This window comes from Maylandia zebra, linkage group LG14 (genome assembly GCF_041146795.1).
Source record: "Maylandia zebra isolate NMK-2024a linkage group LG14, Mzebra_GT3a, whole genome shotgun sequence".
Classification (NCBI taxonomy): Eukaryota; Metazoa; Chordata; class Actinopteri; order Cichliformes; family Cichlidae; genus Maylandia; species Maylandia zebra.
This window is the reverse complement of record NC_135180.1, coordinates 35,375,594-35,392,771: the sequence shown is the minus strand read 5'-3', so window position 1 is coordinate 35,392,771 and position 17,178 is coordinate 35,375,594. Positions and strand designations below refer to the sequence as shown.

At 42.5% G+C, this 17,178-nt stretch overlaps 1 protein-coding gene across 4 annotated transcripts; it reads left to right on the top strand.

The window, feature by feature from the left end:
• Positions 1–1,623: 1,623 nt before the first annotated feature.
• Positions 1,624–16,744, top strand: zgc:154093 (cdc42 effector protein 3). Of its 4 annotated transcripts, none has more exons than XM_004569623.3 (2): positions 1,624–1,722; positions 13,574–16,744. In XM_004569623.3, exon 2 carries the CDS (start codon positions 14,046–14,048, stop codon positions 14,952–14,954), a length of 909 nt encoding a protein of 302 aa, XP_004569680.1. In that variant the 5' UTR covers positions 1,624–1,722; positions 13,574–14,045; the 3' UTR covers positions 14,955–16,744. The 4 variants fall into 4 exon arrangements, with proteins under 4 accessions (XP_004569680.1, XP_004569678.1, XP_004569679.1 ...); XM_004569621.5 differs by lacking the exon at positions 1,624–1,722 and adding an exon at positions 4,476–4,640; XM_004569622.5 differs by lacking the exon at positions 1,624–1,722 and adding an exon at positions 4,476–4,644.
• The last annotated feature ends 434 nt before the right edge of the window (positions 16,745–17,178 follow it).

Genomic DNA, 17,178 nt, shown 5'->3' with positions numbered 1-17,178 from the left:
TGGAGCGTCCGCCTATAGATTCAGTCCATCCACCCGTGACGCTGGGTGTAAACTAGCGTGTATTGATTTTTAAAATCAAGTTTAACTGTGAACCTTCAGACAAATTAAAAGTAAAAAAGAAACAAAATATCAATTTGCAGATATCAGTTTTAATTTGTATCATTTTTGTTACATCCAGTATTTTATGCATGAATGATGTAGAGGTCTCAAAAGCTTGTGTATCAAAGATGATAGACTTGGTGATACAGGGTTAATAACCACAGGCATTGTTGTTGTTGCCAGGAAGAATATAAGAAAGAATTGAATTGTAATAAAGAGAAACCAGCATCATTAAATGCTTCGAGTGTTATAGATGTTACCCAGGTGGCTGTAAAGTGGTTTTTGACCTAATAAATGCAACATAAATGCAAATTCTGTCCTGCGTTTGGAGCTAGAGGAACAAAATATTTCATAGGATTAATCAGGAACATGACTGTTTATATTAAATCTCAAACCCTGTAGTTTCTGAGATATTTTCTCTCACCTTACCCAGAGACACAGGACCACAAAGGCAGTGAAAATCCACAAAACAATCAGAAACACGTGCAAAGAGATGTGAAATGGCCAGTCTGCAGGTCCTCACAGTGGACGTATCTTTGTCAAGGGCCGAAACTCACTGCTGAAACTCAGAGGGCTTGTTTATGTCTCTCGTGTTTGTGTTTATGAATGTGTACTTGTGTTTTTCTTTTAAAAATTCCAGTTTGATCTTTTAGATTACCGTTAAATTATTAAGGCTTGATAAAATTTCCAAAGAAATTTGTAAATATAATCTGAAATTGACTCCTCTAACTTCCAACCAAGTCAGTATTACTAACTTCCTTTACCTCATTTCAAAGCTGGTGTCTTTCTTCCTCTTCTCTTTGCCTTTCCTCGTCTGTTTTCCAGGATTCATTTTCCTCTTTTTCTCCCTCTTCCTTCGGCCAATCACCCCTGAGGAGCAGCAGTTTGCTTCAATCACTGCAAACTAAATGGAAACACATGGAGGCTCATTTACTCACAGATTCCCAGAATTCCTGCCTATGAGGTCACTTTGTGTCTCCGTTGTATGTTGTTCGTGACTCTCGCTGCTCGGAAATGGAAGTACACGCCTACGCTCACCAAGAGCCACTGCAGGGCTGCATGCTGGACTGTGTGGGTTAAGACCAGTGAGGCTACAGCATTTTTGAGATTTATGGCTTTCTGGGTTTATCTGAAGTACTTCAGGAAGCTAATACAGATAAAAAAGACACACTGACTCAAGCGCTAATAGGACAAGAATAAATGAGCAGATGTTAAGTAGCACTGTTCATTTCACATCAATACAAATCTTAAATAATGAACTTGAAACTAACCATGGGAGCTAAATTTTATACTGTAGACTAAAAATATTGTGTAACTTCAGCAGATATGTATTATTTATACTAAATGATCAGAATCTACATTTAAATGAGTTTTATGGAGATTTAATTGTGTGTAACAGAAAGTAATCTTCCTGGGAAGTGAGTCTTGAGATGACTCGACACTGGAACTTAATCTCAGGTCTTTTATTGTGAAATCTGTGTCTCGTGGGGACAGATTAATTCCACCTGGCTGAGTTAGCCTCTTGCATAATAACCAACAATAAGAGAGGACAGGCTGGCCCTGACTGTGCTCCTGCCTGCCAGCATCGCCTTCCAGGACCAACGTGGTGCCATGTTCCAGAGCGTGAGGAAATGCAACCTTTTTCCTTCTTCCTGCAATTCTGCTTCTTGTTTCTCTTCCCTCTCTTAACGAACTGCAGGCAAAAAACAAAGCAGAACGCTTCATATGAAAGCAATTCATAGTTTTAGATTTAATTTAATAGCCTTCTTGTTTTTGTTCTCACATGAATAACTTAAACAGACCTCACACTCGTCCTTGCTTTGGGGTTAAGCTCTGTTATTGAATGCAAACACAAACCTCCACCCCCGACTTTGTGTTTAAGAAGTGGAGAAACACCAACCTCTCAGGGGGTCTCTGCATGGGGCAGCACCTGGGGGGCCTGGCGGCCTGTGCATTTGTATGTGTGTGTGTGTCAGGGAGAGACAAATGATAGTGGTCTCATGGATCTGCAGATGGACCCACCCCATACTGCCCTGATTACATCTTGAATTACTTAGGTGATGTCATAAATCTGTGTGTGTTTGCGATTCAGTGATCTAACCACATCTTGTGTAATTCTTTGCTTATCTAGTTTACACATTCCACACGCCTTCAAACACTTGCAGATAGCGAGTGAGAGTAATACAGTGGGCAAGCGAGATAAAGCTAGAGTCGTTTTGGTCTCGCTTTGAGGAATTCCACCGAAAACCTTGAGATTTAACCGCTGCTGAACTTCTGGGACCCTTTTTGCTTCCCTGTGTGTCACAGAAGAAGATGAAGCGCTTCCAGAAACGCACACAATGAAACCTCAAATCCCCAAAGTAACATCTCCCGTGCTTTGGAGGTTGTTCTGCACGTGTGCAGTTTTATTGTGTGATGCTGCTTCAGCGGAAAAGACGCCAGCGTTTCTTTGCAGAAGGGCTCAAAGCACACTCGAGTGGATGAGCAAAGAGGGAATGGGTTTAATTTGCCTTGCAGGCGTCCTTCAGGAGCTGTAAACAAGATGTGTCTGCAATCTGACCTGCGAACAGCAAACGTCTGCATTCTCCATTTGTTGAGTCCTCATTACTTTGCAGCAATTATGCCCAGCACCAATGCTGTTGGGAGCACCAGACTGTGCCTCCAAATTTTGTGCTCCAGCAGTAAAATAAACTGAAGGCCAATTAAAATGCATAATTATTCCCTGTAATGCTGAGACTTTATAGCTCTGTGGAGACAACAGGATAAATGTTTATTTCACTGACCTAGATACAACAGAAGGATATATGACATTAACATAACCGTTAGCCGTCGGTATATGAAGTCACGTACACAAAAACTCTGTGATAACTTCATATACTACAGAACCAAGTTGAGCAGAAGCAAAATGTTTTTCTGTCGTGATATTTTTAAGTGAGTCGCATTCCTTGAGTCAGATATATTTCCCAACCTAACAGCACGATGATGTCTAAACAGATTAATACAGACAGCATTTATCTTCTGTGCTCAACTAAAAAAAAAAAGAAACTGCAGGGTGAATTGCTGAGATTTTGAATGCAGCTCACAGCTCTCCAAACGTCTCACCATATTTTTCTTTATGAACACTAAACAAAGTCTGGTGAGGCATCCGAGAGACCTGCTCTGTTTTCTGAATCACTCTGCATCAGGCTGGCTGCTGACTGCAAAGCAGCAGGTCTGTGGTTTCGCGCCTGCTGCTAATCAAATTAAAGAGCAGTACCCTCATCACCTCCACACAGTCTGTCACATCAGGAGATCAACAGTAAGAGAGCTCTGTAATTGGCTGGTTAAAGTGAACAGATGGTCAGTAAACTGCTCAGTTTCACTCTGGGTCAGTGGGGATGATTTAATTACTGATCAATTAAATATGAACGAGTTCATTCTGCAGTAAAGAAGTCATAAACTGGGATCTACGTCCTGATAGTAGGCTAATTCTCACCATGTGACCTGTGACCTTTTATGGTTTCGCACCTGTAGATCAAAGAGGTGTTTCATCGCCTCAGTGTCTCGGCGGCTTCGCTGCTCTTTCACGGTCATTTGTATGATTAACACTGTCGCTCGTGTGTTATCTGAGAAGTTCTGGTGGTTTCAGTCCCACGTGCTCATGTAACAGTTTATTAATCACGGCGTCTGCGCCTTCAGTGCCACCGGAAGCTAATCTTTACCTTTAAAAAATAAAAGCCCACACTCGTTTTTGCCAAAATGAGTTCTGTGTTGATTAAAAGGCGTTAAATGGGTTCATTATCAAAGTGATTCTCAAAGACAGGGCTATTTTTATATTTATATTTTATAAAACAAGTAACTTATTTAAAAAAATGTTCAAGATTAAATATCACGTTTAAGGTTATTTTATACTGCCTTAGTTCTTTTTATTTATTTATTTATTTAGTGTCCCCACTGAGTCCAAGGGTGGTGGGTGATACAAAATGCGACAGCGCTTTAGAGCAGCGGTCCCCAACCTTTTTTTGCGCCACGGACCGGTTTATGCCCGACAATATTTTCACGGACCGGCCTTTAAGGTGTCTCGGATAAATATAACAAAATAAAACTAGAACCAGTATCGAAAAAAAGATTTATTCATAACACACATGAAAAGACCTAGGAAAACAGAGTTAACAATAAAAACGATAACAAAATAACGCTGAAAACCGATAAAAACCCTGAAAACCATACATTTTACACCTGAGCCTCAACTCTCGCGGCCCGGTACCAAACTACTCACGGACCGGTACCGGTCCGAGGCCCGGGGGTTGGGGACCGCTGCTTTAGAGGAGGATTACCTTATTTTGAAATTCATGACCGGAAGCATTCCCTGCTCAGTGCTGCAGACTTGACTCCTGTAAGGGACGAAGAGGTGACCAGTTTACTTTCTCCGCTCAGAGCGCTCAAGAGACAGTAATCAGCCGTCACTAAGAGGTTTACCTGCCCTGCACCTCAGCCCTGTGTCGGTGGATTTTACAACCAAACTAGAAGAGTGGGTTTATTTCCCGGAGAATGACGGAACTGTAGGTACATATCAGATAAATCACTTTATTTTATCTTTTTTTTGTGTGGTCAGCTGTTGATTTGTGGTCATAGATTACACTTTGAGGAGATTTGTAGTTTTGTGTAACAAAAATAAGAAGAATGAAGCAGTGTGTGATTTTATTTATGAACATGTGTGTGTGTTTTCTGAGAGGCACTCCCTTTAGTTTCAGCGTGCGCTGCCTGCGCAGTTTGGCTCAACGAGCAGACAAATCTGAAGGAACGCAGTGTTTAAAAATAAAGGTTTCAGCACGTGTCCCCGACTCCTGACGTCATAAACAACGTAAAGCTATGCGTGTTTAATGAATTTAATTTCTAAAATACTTTTTTTTCTGGGGACACAATACAGCCAGACTCTTATTTCATCCACCAGTCAACTCTGACTCACCGCGCAGTGACAGAATAGGCGATGTTGGACAATCGCTCCCCATCTGGGCTCGTGATGATCTAATTTCTAAGAAGATTAAGTGTTGCAGAAGAAGCGCCTTAGACATCCCCCCCCCCCAGACGGGGGAGGCTGACATATTACTCTATTTTATAGCACGTCACTGCTACATGTGCTGCTTCAGGAGCAAACTACTACCCAAGAGTGGAGGTCACAGCCAGGAGACACTCGCTGTAAGAGTCTGATGTTTTGTTTTTGTAAAAAATATGTATGTATATCGGCTAAAGTTTATTAATACTTGAAAACAAAAGCCTCGTGGGTCAGTCAGAGCTGACTGGACCTGTATCTGTGGCTGCATGTGTCGATTTGCTCCAATGGTACCAATCAGTCAGCTGCAGGAAGGCTTCAGGAGGACATGGGATGATCTGAGAGGCTGCAGTTACATAACGCGCACGGAGGGAGAGAGGGGAAGTTAACTAGAGTTCGCCTTCATTCAGTTTGGCAGCATTTTAGAATAGAATAGAATAGAAAAATAGAATATTTTTGATTATTATCCTCCAGACATTTATGAGCGGGTGGGGGAGGAACAGTAACGTTAAACCTAAAGCCAGAAAAAAGGGTTTGTTCAACATTAAAGACTCGTTACAGCGCACATTGCGTCACCTGGGGTTTCACATGAAGTCTGCTTTACTGTACTTAGCAATAATCGCTGTGAGTTATCAGCCAAGGAGAAGCAGGCTGGATGTACACCCACGGCACGAATGATAGATGGAAAATTAGTCACCATCAGCTCTCAGACACAAACTGCATTAGCGTGAAACCACCTTGTGGGAAAACAGCCAGATAACAGACGGAGTAAGCTTTGCTTTTATGGCAAAAATAAACGGATTAATGGAGGAGAAAATAAAAGCTTTTGTCAACAGTCGCCTGCTGAGCGCAATTACGCGCCACTCTGCGGAGAATAACAACAATGAAAGCAGCCGCAGAGTCGCGCGTTCAGGCGTGTAGTACGTGTTTGTCCCAGGAGATGACAGGACTCATGGGTGGCTCCGGTCCGTTTTGGTGGAGAGACTTTAAACAAACTGGGCCTGAGAGCAGAAACAGATGTTAGTTCGGCCTCCTCTGTGGTTGATTGCATCATCAGCAGTGGCCCAAATTCCAGCTTCCAGGAAAGGTGATGCAAAGAAATCCCAACCAGCCGTCTGAGAGTTTCTCCCTCCGTTCGTATTTAGGCTGATAGGGCGAATAGGAGTACACATGTATGTGATGCCCACCTCGGTGTGTCGCAGTGAGGCTCAGAGGTCCGTCAGTTTTATGTTGATGTTGTGGTTGAGACAGAATTGCGCTGGGAACCCACGCTTGAGCTCAAGGACAACAAACATTGGAGTCACGCTTCATCGACACTACAAAGCTCCCAGTAGGGGTACGTGTGTATAAGCGTGTATTCATATCTTTGTGGGTACCAAAAATTGAAAGTTTACTACTTGTGGGGCCCAAAATCCTGGTGCCCACCAGTTTGAAGGCATTTTGAGACTCAAAATGTCCTTTTGGTGACAGGGTTACAGTCAGGTTTAGGGTGAGGGTTAGCCATTCATTTTTCATGGTTAGGGTAAGGGGCTAGGGAAAGCATTAGATGTCCCCACAAGACAGGAATACCCGACACGTGTGTGTGTGTGTGTGGTAAAAGCCAGGGATAAGAAATTGGTTTTAGAGAGATCTACTAAAAAATAAGAAGCGCTGCGATTGGTTGTCTGATCTTTTGGGAACTGGCTGCATAATTAATTGCACTCCTTGTGATCTTGTATTAAGTAATTCAAGTCTGTCCCAGCCATCAGTGTGAGCGTCTCTCTGTGTGATGGTGATGACTTCAGTGATTGAATTTCCTCACTAATAACATTACACAACAGTCTCCTCTCTGTCACTTAGATGCAAGCGAAGTTTGTAGCTCTGCGACTCCTTCTACACAAAACTGCCTTCGCTGCAGGAATATGACCACGTTTTCTCCTACAAATGGGTGACAAATTAAAATAAAAGGAAAGTCAGGGCCAGAACAGCTTGATTACTTTGAGGCATGATTTTCCAGAGGAGAAAAGGAGTGCCATTCTTCCTCATTCGGTGTTTTGACGATGGTGGTGGGGAGCACTTTGCCAAAAACACTGCAATTACGTCAAGATGACTGTGACGGAATAGAATATGATTCATATCATTTTCTAACTAATCAGACTAGTTACTGAACCTTCAGGCTCTGTTTTCATCCCAGAAGAAACCTCCCCCATTATTTCATCACCGGATAAAAGCAGTCACTCAGAAAGGAGGCCAGCCAGCCATGCCCATCCCACAAAACTAATAATGAAGCCTGTTAGTTAGAAATTGAGTTATATCTGATACTATTTTTTTTAAAAGCATCTTACACGTTTTATTTCATGAATTAACTGGAATAACTCGTTGAGAGTGAGTGGACAAACATGACTTTTTCTGTCACAGTATTTTTGCCAGAGTAAAAAGCCCAGCAAAAAGAGAGGCCCAGCAGTTTGTTTGCTGCTCTCAGCTGTTCCTGAGTCTGTAGGTGTTGTAATTGTAGATGCATATTGGGATTGTTAGACCATGAAGCTGCTGGAAATACGTTTTGATGGCCATGTTATCGAAAGTTTAGTTGGCAAATGTGAAAATAACAAATAAATAGCGTACAAAGCTTTGACACGTAGAGATCCATTAAAATATGGGTAAAAAATAAAGCATTTTGTCTCCTTTTCCAGGCCTTTTGAGTCAAATTTAACCATAAAACTCATAAAAATCCAGAGAAACTGTTTCTCCAGCATCTGAAGAAGCCTCCACCCTTCTGTACCAGTTCTGACCGGTCCATTATTCCTGTTTGTCTTTGTACAGTCGTGGTCAGTCTCATTATATATATATTTTTTTAGTTCATCAGGTGTGGTGTTTCTTTGCTTGGACTTGTGCTGCATAAATATAACTGGTATTTTTTTTGCCCCCTTTGTGTTAAAATGAGCGCTGACAAGTTAATGTCGCTTTCTTTGTGACTCTCAGAGGCTCAAATTAGACGGAGCTGTTTATGATGTCATCTTAATGTTCTGGCTGTCAGACGGAGAGAGTTGCTGCCCTGCTCGGTTCCTTTGCTGCTCGTAGCTGTTTGTGCAAAGTGTTGTTGTAGGACCAGAGAGAGAAATGAAGGAAATGAGGGTGTAAATCACATCTGGTACAATAGGCAATAAAAGATGCCATAATGTCATCTATGGGATGGTGAAGTCTTGTTTTGTCCCTAATCATAGGCTTCAATTTCACCCATCAGAACTGGAGCTTCTTGGATGGGCTCATAGAACCAATATCCACATAACAACCCACATTATTTATCATTCAAAATGCTCCAAAAATTCCACTCAAGACGTGCAATTCAGTGAGGTGAGTTAGTGGAGAGGCAGCCTACACCAGTGCATGCATCCACTTGTCATTCAGATAATAATTTCAAGCTCAGAGCCTGAAAACAGGTTAAATGGGTGATTTATACCTTAAACTGGCATTTACTTGTCCAGCAGGGGGCGACTTGATATATAGAAAACGTCCCCTTCGCTCTATGACGTTGGTGAACACCTTCCCGATGAGTTTGTTGTGTCAGTTGCTTGGTTGAAGTGATACTGAACGCAGGGCAAAGTTTATTTTTGGAAATTTTGATTGTCAGCCCAACAAGGGACAATTGTTGAAAATTAGCAATAGCTATAAACTTATGTGCGTTACATCAGTTTCGTGTTTGAACTTGGACTATGTTAAACTGCACTGTTGGTCTGCATTAGAGTCACAAAGGAGGATAAAGCATGTTTCATAGCTGGCCTTAGTTGGGATATGAGTACGCAGTGACCCTCGTTTCAAAGTTGGATACCTCAGCTTGAGGCTTCATCAGAGGACTTTACCGGTGACGTCACTGCGGCTACATCAAGAGGTCATTCATTGAACTGCAGTTTCTGGCACTTCCACGTTGGTTTAGGAGGTTTCAGTAGTTGTTACAGATCAGGCCTGTATCGGCTTTTATTGACCCGTGATTATCTGTGACCTCAATTGTGTCTTTTTCTTTAAATAGTCTTGTTGGAGTTTAGCCACATTCTTACGACTCAGGAGGAACCATTTCACTTTTTACTACACTATGTTTATCCTGCAGTAATTGCTGTCGTGCAGGATAAGATCTGACATCTGAAACATGATGATGACGATGATGATGAAGAAGCATGGATGTCACCAGTGTAACGTCACCCACCAGTGGGCTTTTGAAGCCTTTTACCATTTTGACTTTTTTCAGCTGGGGGTGGAACTGAGGGAGAAACCGCTCATGATGACTTGTGAATCACAAAATAGCCACACCCTAACTCATACTCTGCTTCATCTTCCTTGTTGGTCTAATTCCTGGAAACCAAAATATTGAGTGAATATCATATAGTGTTAATTGAGACTTCAAACTCGTGATTTAAACCATAAACTCATTAAGAAAGTCTTTAGGCCTCCATAGAGGCCTGACGCTAACTGGGCTGAAAACACCTGGAGTGTTAATAAGTGGGGAAGTTACCCTTTCATGTCTTTGCCAGTATGTATCGGGGGAAGGGTTTGAGGTGTTTTCACCCGTCAGACACTGTCTGAACTTCCGATTGCTCATCACAGAAGAGAGCCGTGTGTCTTCATCCCGGAGATTTGAGTTCATCAGACCATCGTGTGTCAGAGCTGAGCTAATTAAAACAGACGGTACAACAAATGATTCAGGTCTGCTTAACTGGAGCCACTTTATTTAACTGCCCGGTCAATACAGACAGCAATTTAATTTTATACTGTTCACATGCTCATTAATGCAACTCTCGACATTATCAAGACGACCTGTTAAAAGTCAAACTGAGCATCAGAAAAGGGAAGAAAGGTGATTTAAGTGACTTTGAGTGTGGTGTGGTTGTTGGTGACAAACGGGCTGGTTTGAGTGTTGCAGAAGCTGCTGATCTGCTGAGATTTTCTTACACAAACATCCGTAGGATTTACAGGGAAGGGTCCAAAAGAGAGAAAATGAGCGTCGGTTTTCTAGGCAAGAATGCTTTGTTTATGTCAAAGGTCACAGGAGAAGACCAGACTGCGCTGAGCTGACAAGAAGGCAGCACTAACTCAAATAGCTGTGCAGAAAAGCATCACTGAGCATGCAGCACATCGAACCTTGAAGGAGATGTGTTATGGCAGCAGAAGACCACAGTGCGCACTCCTGTCAGCTTTTCTTGGCACGCTTTGGGCTCCTTAGTACCAACATTTAAAGTCCTCAGTCCACCTGAGTGTTGCTGCTGACCACGTCCATCTCTTTACAGCCATGCTGATCTACTGATAACTGCTTCCAGCAGGACAACACACTGTGTCGCACACCTCAAATCATCTCAGACAGTTACTCAAGTGGCCTCAATCCAATCGAGCACCTTTGTGATGTACTGGAACAGGAGATTCACATCATGGATGTGCAGCTGATAAATCTGCAGTAACTGTGTGACGCTGTCAACTAAATATGTACCAAAATCTTAGAGGGAAGCTTGCAGCACCTTGTTGAACCTGTGCTATGAAGAATTAACGCAGTTCTGAACGAAAAACCAGTACTAGCAAGCTGTACCTAATGAAGCGTCCGGGGAGTGTATCTCAGTTGTTTTTAGCAGCTTTTAAATAAGATTTCACTTCTTTTTTCACTCCGATATCTAAAAACCACCAATGCTCAGTGGGCTCTGTTTTGACAGAGAGGATAACTACTTGTAATGTTATTAAAACACATCCAGTTGGTTTGATTAAAAGAATAAATGAGAGCTGCATAGTTTCTAATCATTTATCAGCACAGTGAAGTTTGACCTCGGTCTTAAATGAACCTGAACCCAGAGCCACACTCTCTGTTTTCACACTCTGAATGCTGGTTAAAGAAACCTCCCCCTCTCCTTCTGTTCACTGAATTTGAGAAAAGCAAATTTCACTTGTGTTGCATGTGTTTGCTCCTGTTCGTTTGACTGTTTTTATTCCAGGGTGTAACCTGTGAGGAATCTTTTTTTTCCACATAGCAGTGTTTTGAAACTTCAGGCCTCATTAAAGCGTGTCCCCTGGGTGGCCTGCATGTGTCGCAGGATACATGTTGCAACGCGAAAAGACTCCACCAAAGCTGAAGTTCTCCCGTTTGTGCCGGCGGTTTCCCAAGAACTCCGTTTGACGGGGCAGCTGGAAAATACCAAAAGACGGAAATAAAATCCTGATAACTGATGAGAGTTTGTCCCAGAGCAAAATCACAGGAGGACTGAGAATTTCTGAAGAAGTGAAGCAACTTGTATAAAAGAAGCAAACAGTTCAATCTCAAACTGAACTCAAAGTTTACTCATTTCAGACCCTCTTTCAAATTTCAAGCCGCATGTTTTTTGTACTCTAACCTGACCTCAGTCTGACCCCAGTGTGAGATTCACAGGTCCCCTTCAGATGCCTCTGTGATGTGCTGGAAACTCTGAAGCTGAGCTAAAAATCTCACTCTGGTATTTTTAATGTTTATTACGTATTTAAAAAGCTAAAGAAAAATAACCACGACTGAGTCAGAACTGATAAGAGTCATCAGAAATACAAAGATTTAACACCGGGACAGTAACGATTCAGAGCTGCACAAATCAACCCTGCTGATAAAGTTTTTTCACTCAGACGGAGGCACGAATATGACTCAAGACGGCAGATTTTATTTGTTGAAAGAGATCTGTTTAAGCAATCCAAAGTATTCTCAGTAAACACACCCAGTGAGGGTCGGGCAGTCACAAGAAACACATGACGGCTGTGCGATTTAAAGAAAAATGTTTTTATGCTCATTGCGAGCGTGCTTCTCTCATTTCTAAACACGGAGACCGCACATAAAGCAGCAATTTGACTCACAAGATCTGAAAATTATACAAGAAAACAAACTATTCAAGACCAAATTCTTCCAAAGGTTGACCAAAAGTGGGTCAACTGGTTTTTAACATACAACCAGATGGCTCTGAACTGGTTCTGCTGTTTCTGTTTTTCTAAACGATGCATGGAAAGCTTTTCTCTAATTCGCCTATTAAATGATGGAGGCTTGTCTGAATGCAAGTCTTTGGGTCACTGAAGAAGCAAAAGCAACAGCTCTGTGCAGCAGAGACGGTGTCAAAAATGACAGCGAGAGAGCGAGTGTAGCTTTTACCAAGGGAAGTACTGCCGTTTCCAGGGTTATTAAAGTAACCTTAAATAAACTAAAATCAAAAACTAAAACAGTTGTTTTTTTTGTTTTTTTTAAGATCACCCAATCTAAGGTTTATGCCTCAGCTGCCCTAAATTAACAGAACTGGTAATTAGCTATTATTTTTGTCTAATGGTAATTTACTCTTTAAATTTTTAATATTAAATTATAATAATTGTTGTTATCTGTGAATTTTCAAATGTACTTTTACCAAAAATACTGAAAAAATATTAAAACATTTTTTTTAATTAAGACACCAAATTAGTTTTTTTGCAAACACGAACAATAAATTAGTTTTAGCGGTTGAATGCTTGATTAATTTCTCACTTCTCAGGTTGCCGGCTCAGATTTGGGTATCTAAACGTAAATTCAGTCTTTTTTTTCTGACAGATATCTAAATTATTTGTGTACTTGTCTTTATGACAGATGCTCTAATACATTTTTTTTTTTTTTTTTTTTTTTAAGCACTGTAGGTGTAAAAACTGGACTTCAGTGAGTAAAAGGACTGGCACTTGACTCTTTTCTGCTCTTACTGAACACACAAACTGCTTTTTACTACTGGCCTCTTTCAGCCATTCACACTAGCTGGTTTTTTCCATTCCTAAGCAATTTAACACAGATGCATAATGTCAGCGTGTTACTGAGCATAGAACAAATTCTCACCTCAGACACTTTGTCAGTATCGGATATTTCCCTGTTTTTTCACCCCTTTATTGTTTTCTAACCATTGGTGAGGCGACTCTCAGTGTTAGTAGGTTTAATCTGCTATGACTGAAGTAAAAGAGTGGAAACTGAAGAGCTGTGGATAAACTGTGGTCCTGAAAAACCTGCACTTCTACATGTTTAACCAGTTAAATAACTGGAGTTCTGATCTCGAGGCTTCGGGTGTTCCCTGTGTCTTTCTCGGGAAAGACACTTTATTTCCTGATGAGATGCTGTGATTAGGCACGAGGTGTTTTGAAACCGACAGTTTCAGTGTGGTAATTTGTTTCCACTGATGAGGCTGAAGGGTCTTTGGGAATGCAAGACTAATGCGTGACTCTGTAAGAGCAGCCCGAGGACCTCCAGTCACACATTTTCACACAGTGTGGGGCAGGCAGGGCCCTCTGAGCAAACACTGTGGATTCTTGGAGTGTTTTCCTTCAAGTGTCCTCTGGCTCTCTGAAAAAGTGCTTGTAAATCTCCCCCCTGGCTTCATTCCTCACTCTGTCCCATCTATCTGCTTTTCCTCTCCCCCTCGATCTCTTTCAGCCGCTTTTTGACTCCCTTTTCGCTCTGATTTCTCCTCACAGATCTCCAGTGTTTTGATGTCACATTCCTGAAGTTTCTGAGGAACTTGGAGGACCGACCGGGCAGCAGACGGCAAGGCAGCCAGAGATCCCACTCTTGATCCCCTGCGTGCTCTTTGCCTGAGCCAGGATAAAGACGAGAGTTTGAGGAGACGAGGGCTCGGCGTTCGCTTTGATATGGATTTTCTGCGTAGGAGGGGAAGACAGAGGGAGCTGATCTGAGATCAAGACCTTTCTCCTCTCCCTTCCTGAGTCACATGTCAGTGTGAGGCTCAACCGCCGGGTTGCTATCGCTACTCTGACCGACCTAAATACTTGTTTACTCGCTTGGAGAAGCAGAACAGACTGAATATCTGAGCTGAGAGTGGGGAAAAACAGCCAAGAGAGCTTCTTATCAACTCAGCACTGTTTGCTTCCCGCTGAATTTCTCCTGCTGGAGCTCAAACGGCCCGAGGAACCCAACCGCCACATCAAGATGCCTGCAAAGACGCCCATGTACCTAAAAACAACGACTCCCAAGAAGGGAAAGAAGCTGAAGCTCCGGGACGTCCTCTCAGGTGATATGATCAGCCCCCCGCTGGGCGACGTGCGTCACAGCGCACACGTAGGGCCCGAAGGCGAGGGCGACATGTTTGGAGACGTGGGCTTCCTCCAGGGTAAGATGGACATGCTGCCACCCACGAGCCGGACGCAGAACGGCCACGCCCGCTCGCACAGCATGGAGAGAGACTTGGGAGAGGGCCTCACCGCGAAAGATGACGTGCACAGCTACGCCTTTAACGGCTTCCATTACCAGCACTCGTCCAGCGGCCTGCTGAAGAACACCATCTCCATGCCTGTGTTCATCGCTCACGAACAGGCTCCACCCAAACCGCCGCGCCTCCATCTGGATGGTCCCTCCCACCACCATCAGCAGCCTCCTGCGGCTAGCCCCAAACAGAACAATGGCTGCAGCCAGAGAGACGGTCAGCGCCAGCAGCACCCGACTGTGTCGCTCTGTGAGAACGGCGTGGTGGGTCGCTTGGCGTCCGAGCCTTGCCGTGACATCTCCCTCTCCCCAGCCATCCGCAGACTCGTCCCCTCCTCCGGCTCCCTCTCTGAGGGCTCCTCCGAGGACTCCATGTCAGAGATCTGCGGGCCACAGGACGTTCGCCGGGGCCTCAGCCTGGACTCCGACACCTACCTGAGCAACGAGGATCTTCGGAGCGAACGCAGCGAGTCGCCCTGCACCGTCTTCCACCACGCTGGCCTCACAAAGCCCTCTGGTGTGTCGCGCTCTGACTCCATTGCGGGGTTGAACCTGGATCTGGGCCCATCCATCCTGGAGGATGTGTTGAGCATCATGGACCGCTACAAAGCTGAGGACAACCACTGCGAGCTGTGATTGAGATTAATGAGACAAAAAGATATATTTATACATGGTTTAATATATCCTTTAAAACTCTGAACAGACTGATGGAGACAAAAGATGGAGGGACTGACGGAGGAGGGAGGAGAACTTTTTTTTTTTTTTTTTTCACCAACTCCTGAGAGCTGAGTCTGAAGGTGATAAAAGACTTCAAGAAGCTTGAAATGCAGGACGTTGCTGCTCGAGCCTTCAAAGCTGAACCTCATGCACATAGACATTTAAACTATAACACGGGGTTGCCAACGGTTACATGCACACCATCATTCTCACGGTGTCCAAACAAACCTGCAGACCCTCCTTTATTTAAAACAAATACACCCATTTGCATCTATTTTTGGGCAGGTGTTTTCTGCCCATTTTAGAACCAAAACAGGTCCATAAGCATCCTGTTGCTTTCAGCTGATGGGGGAAGTCTTTCCTGTGAGTGTATTAAATACCTGCAGCTTCACAAGGATACATGTGGGAGTCCCCACAGCGAAACAGCTGCACATATTTAACCAAACAGTCCAACAGAGCTAACTGTATTAGTTATTTAGAACTATTAATTAACCCTGCAACAAAGCTTTTCAAAAAAACTTTTCAACTTACAGTGTTTATGGATGTTTACCGTAACAGCAGGCTGTATAGGAGGACGACATCTTTAATCATTAATTTAACCAATAAAATAAGCCAAGAGGCGTTTAGAATTTTTACCAGCAAAACAAATTTGGCAGATTTATCCTGAAAATTACCTAAAATACGTCGCTGCTCCTCTTTCTGGGTTATTTAAAGTGAGGAGGCATCCAAAAATGACACAAAAAAGATTATCGTCTTTTAAAACTGTCCCACATTCTGAGACAGCTTCCCACATTTTTAATGGACCTAGTATAGAAAAGTAAAACAGCTGCGCTGATCCACAAGTACATCCCAGCTGAGAGCGTGGGATAGAGAAGTGTGCAAAACGAACAAGTTATCAGAGGAAATGCAGGCTGTCCTTCACCTGTGACATGCATCATTTTTGTGTGTTTAATTGTCCCACATAAACATCGCTGCCCTCATCTCACCCCAACTGAGAGCAGAAAGTTGGCAGCCCTGCTCCAAGTTAACCAGCACAGTTGCAGTAACATCACCACTGCTCCCTTTAATCTGTATCGCCTGTTAATCTGACTCTCACTGAGGATTTCCTGCTCACTTCTCTGCAGAGTCAAATATATTTGTCTCCAGATCGGCCTGGGAAAACAGGAGGAATCTCCAGATGCACAGCTATTAATTCTTTCAGGATAAATGTGTATTTATGCAGCAGAGTTAACATTGCATACATAAACTAAGCTACAAACTGCTAATACTACTAGTTTAATGCTGCAGGTTAAATTCTTCATCTTTCCTTTCTAAGGTGTGATTTGGGGATGAAATGTTGACATCTCCACTCTTTTACATCAACTCTGCTGCTGCTGACTTTACTGTCATCCTCTAATATGATTGTATCCCATTTAATCAACATTTCACTGGCAGGTTTAACCTTGTGGTTTTTTTTTTTTTTTTTTTAATATATCATCAGAGAGAAGCTGGGTATGCTTAATGTTGGTGTTGTTTAAAAGCTTTAAGGGTAAGAATAAGAAAAGGTGCTGCTTTGAGTTTTGAGATATGTCTTTATACATGCTGTGGCTCACTCTCTGCCTCCCTGACGTTCACTGTCTGCATGTTCACAGTAGCCTATTATTCAAATGTCATCTATGATGTATAATTAATCTGTAAATGTACAAATAAAATGTTTCCTACTGCAAAAACTTTGCGGTTGCTTCTTTGCAGACACACACTTTACAGACATTAACACTAGTAGGCATACTTTATGGGTGTTTTTCACATGCAGCGATGAGGTGAATAAAGATTTCCAAACCTGAACCACAGTGATGTAACTACAAAAAAAATACAAAAAGATTCATTTTTAATAGTTTTCAGATTAAATTTCAAACCACTAAAAACTAGTTTTCAATTCAGCGCAGGTGCAGTAAAAGTGTAAATCTGTATAATAAATGTTAATATGTGTGAAACTGAAGAACATGGAAAGCAAAAAACAACAACAAAGGACTGTAATTTTGTTGACTGGCTATTTAAAATTATTTATTAATATATTCTGAGAATTCAGATTGCTTTGTTTTGGTAGCGGATGAAAAACTCATCCCAATAGGAGTATTTTGAAAGGACTGTAGTGATTCTAGTG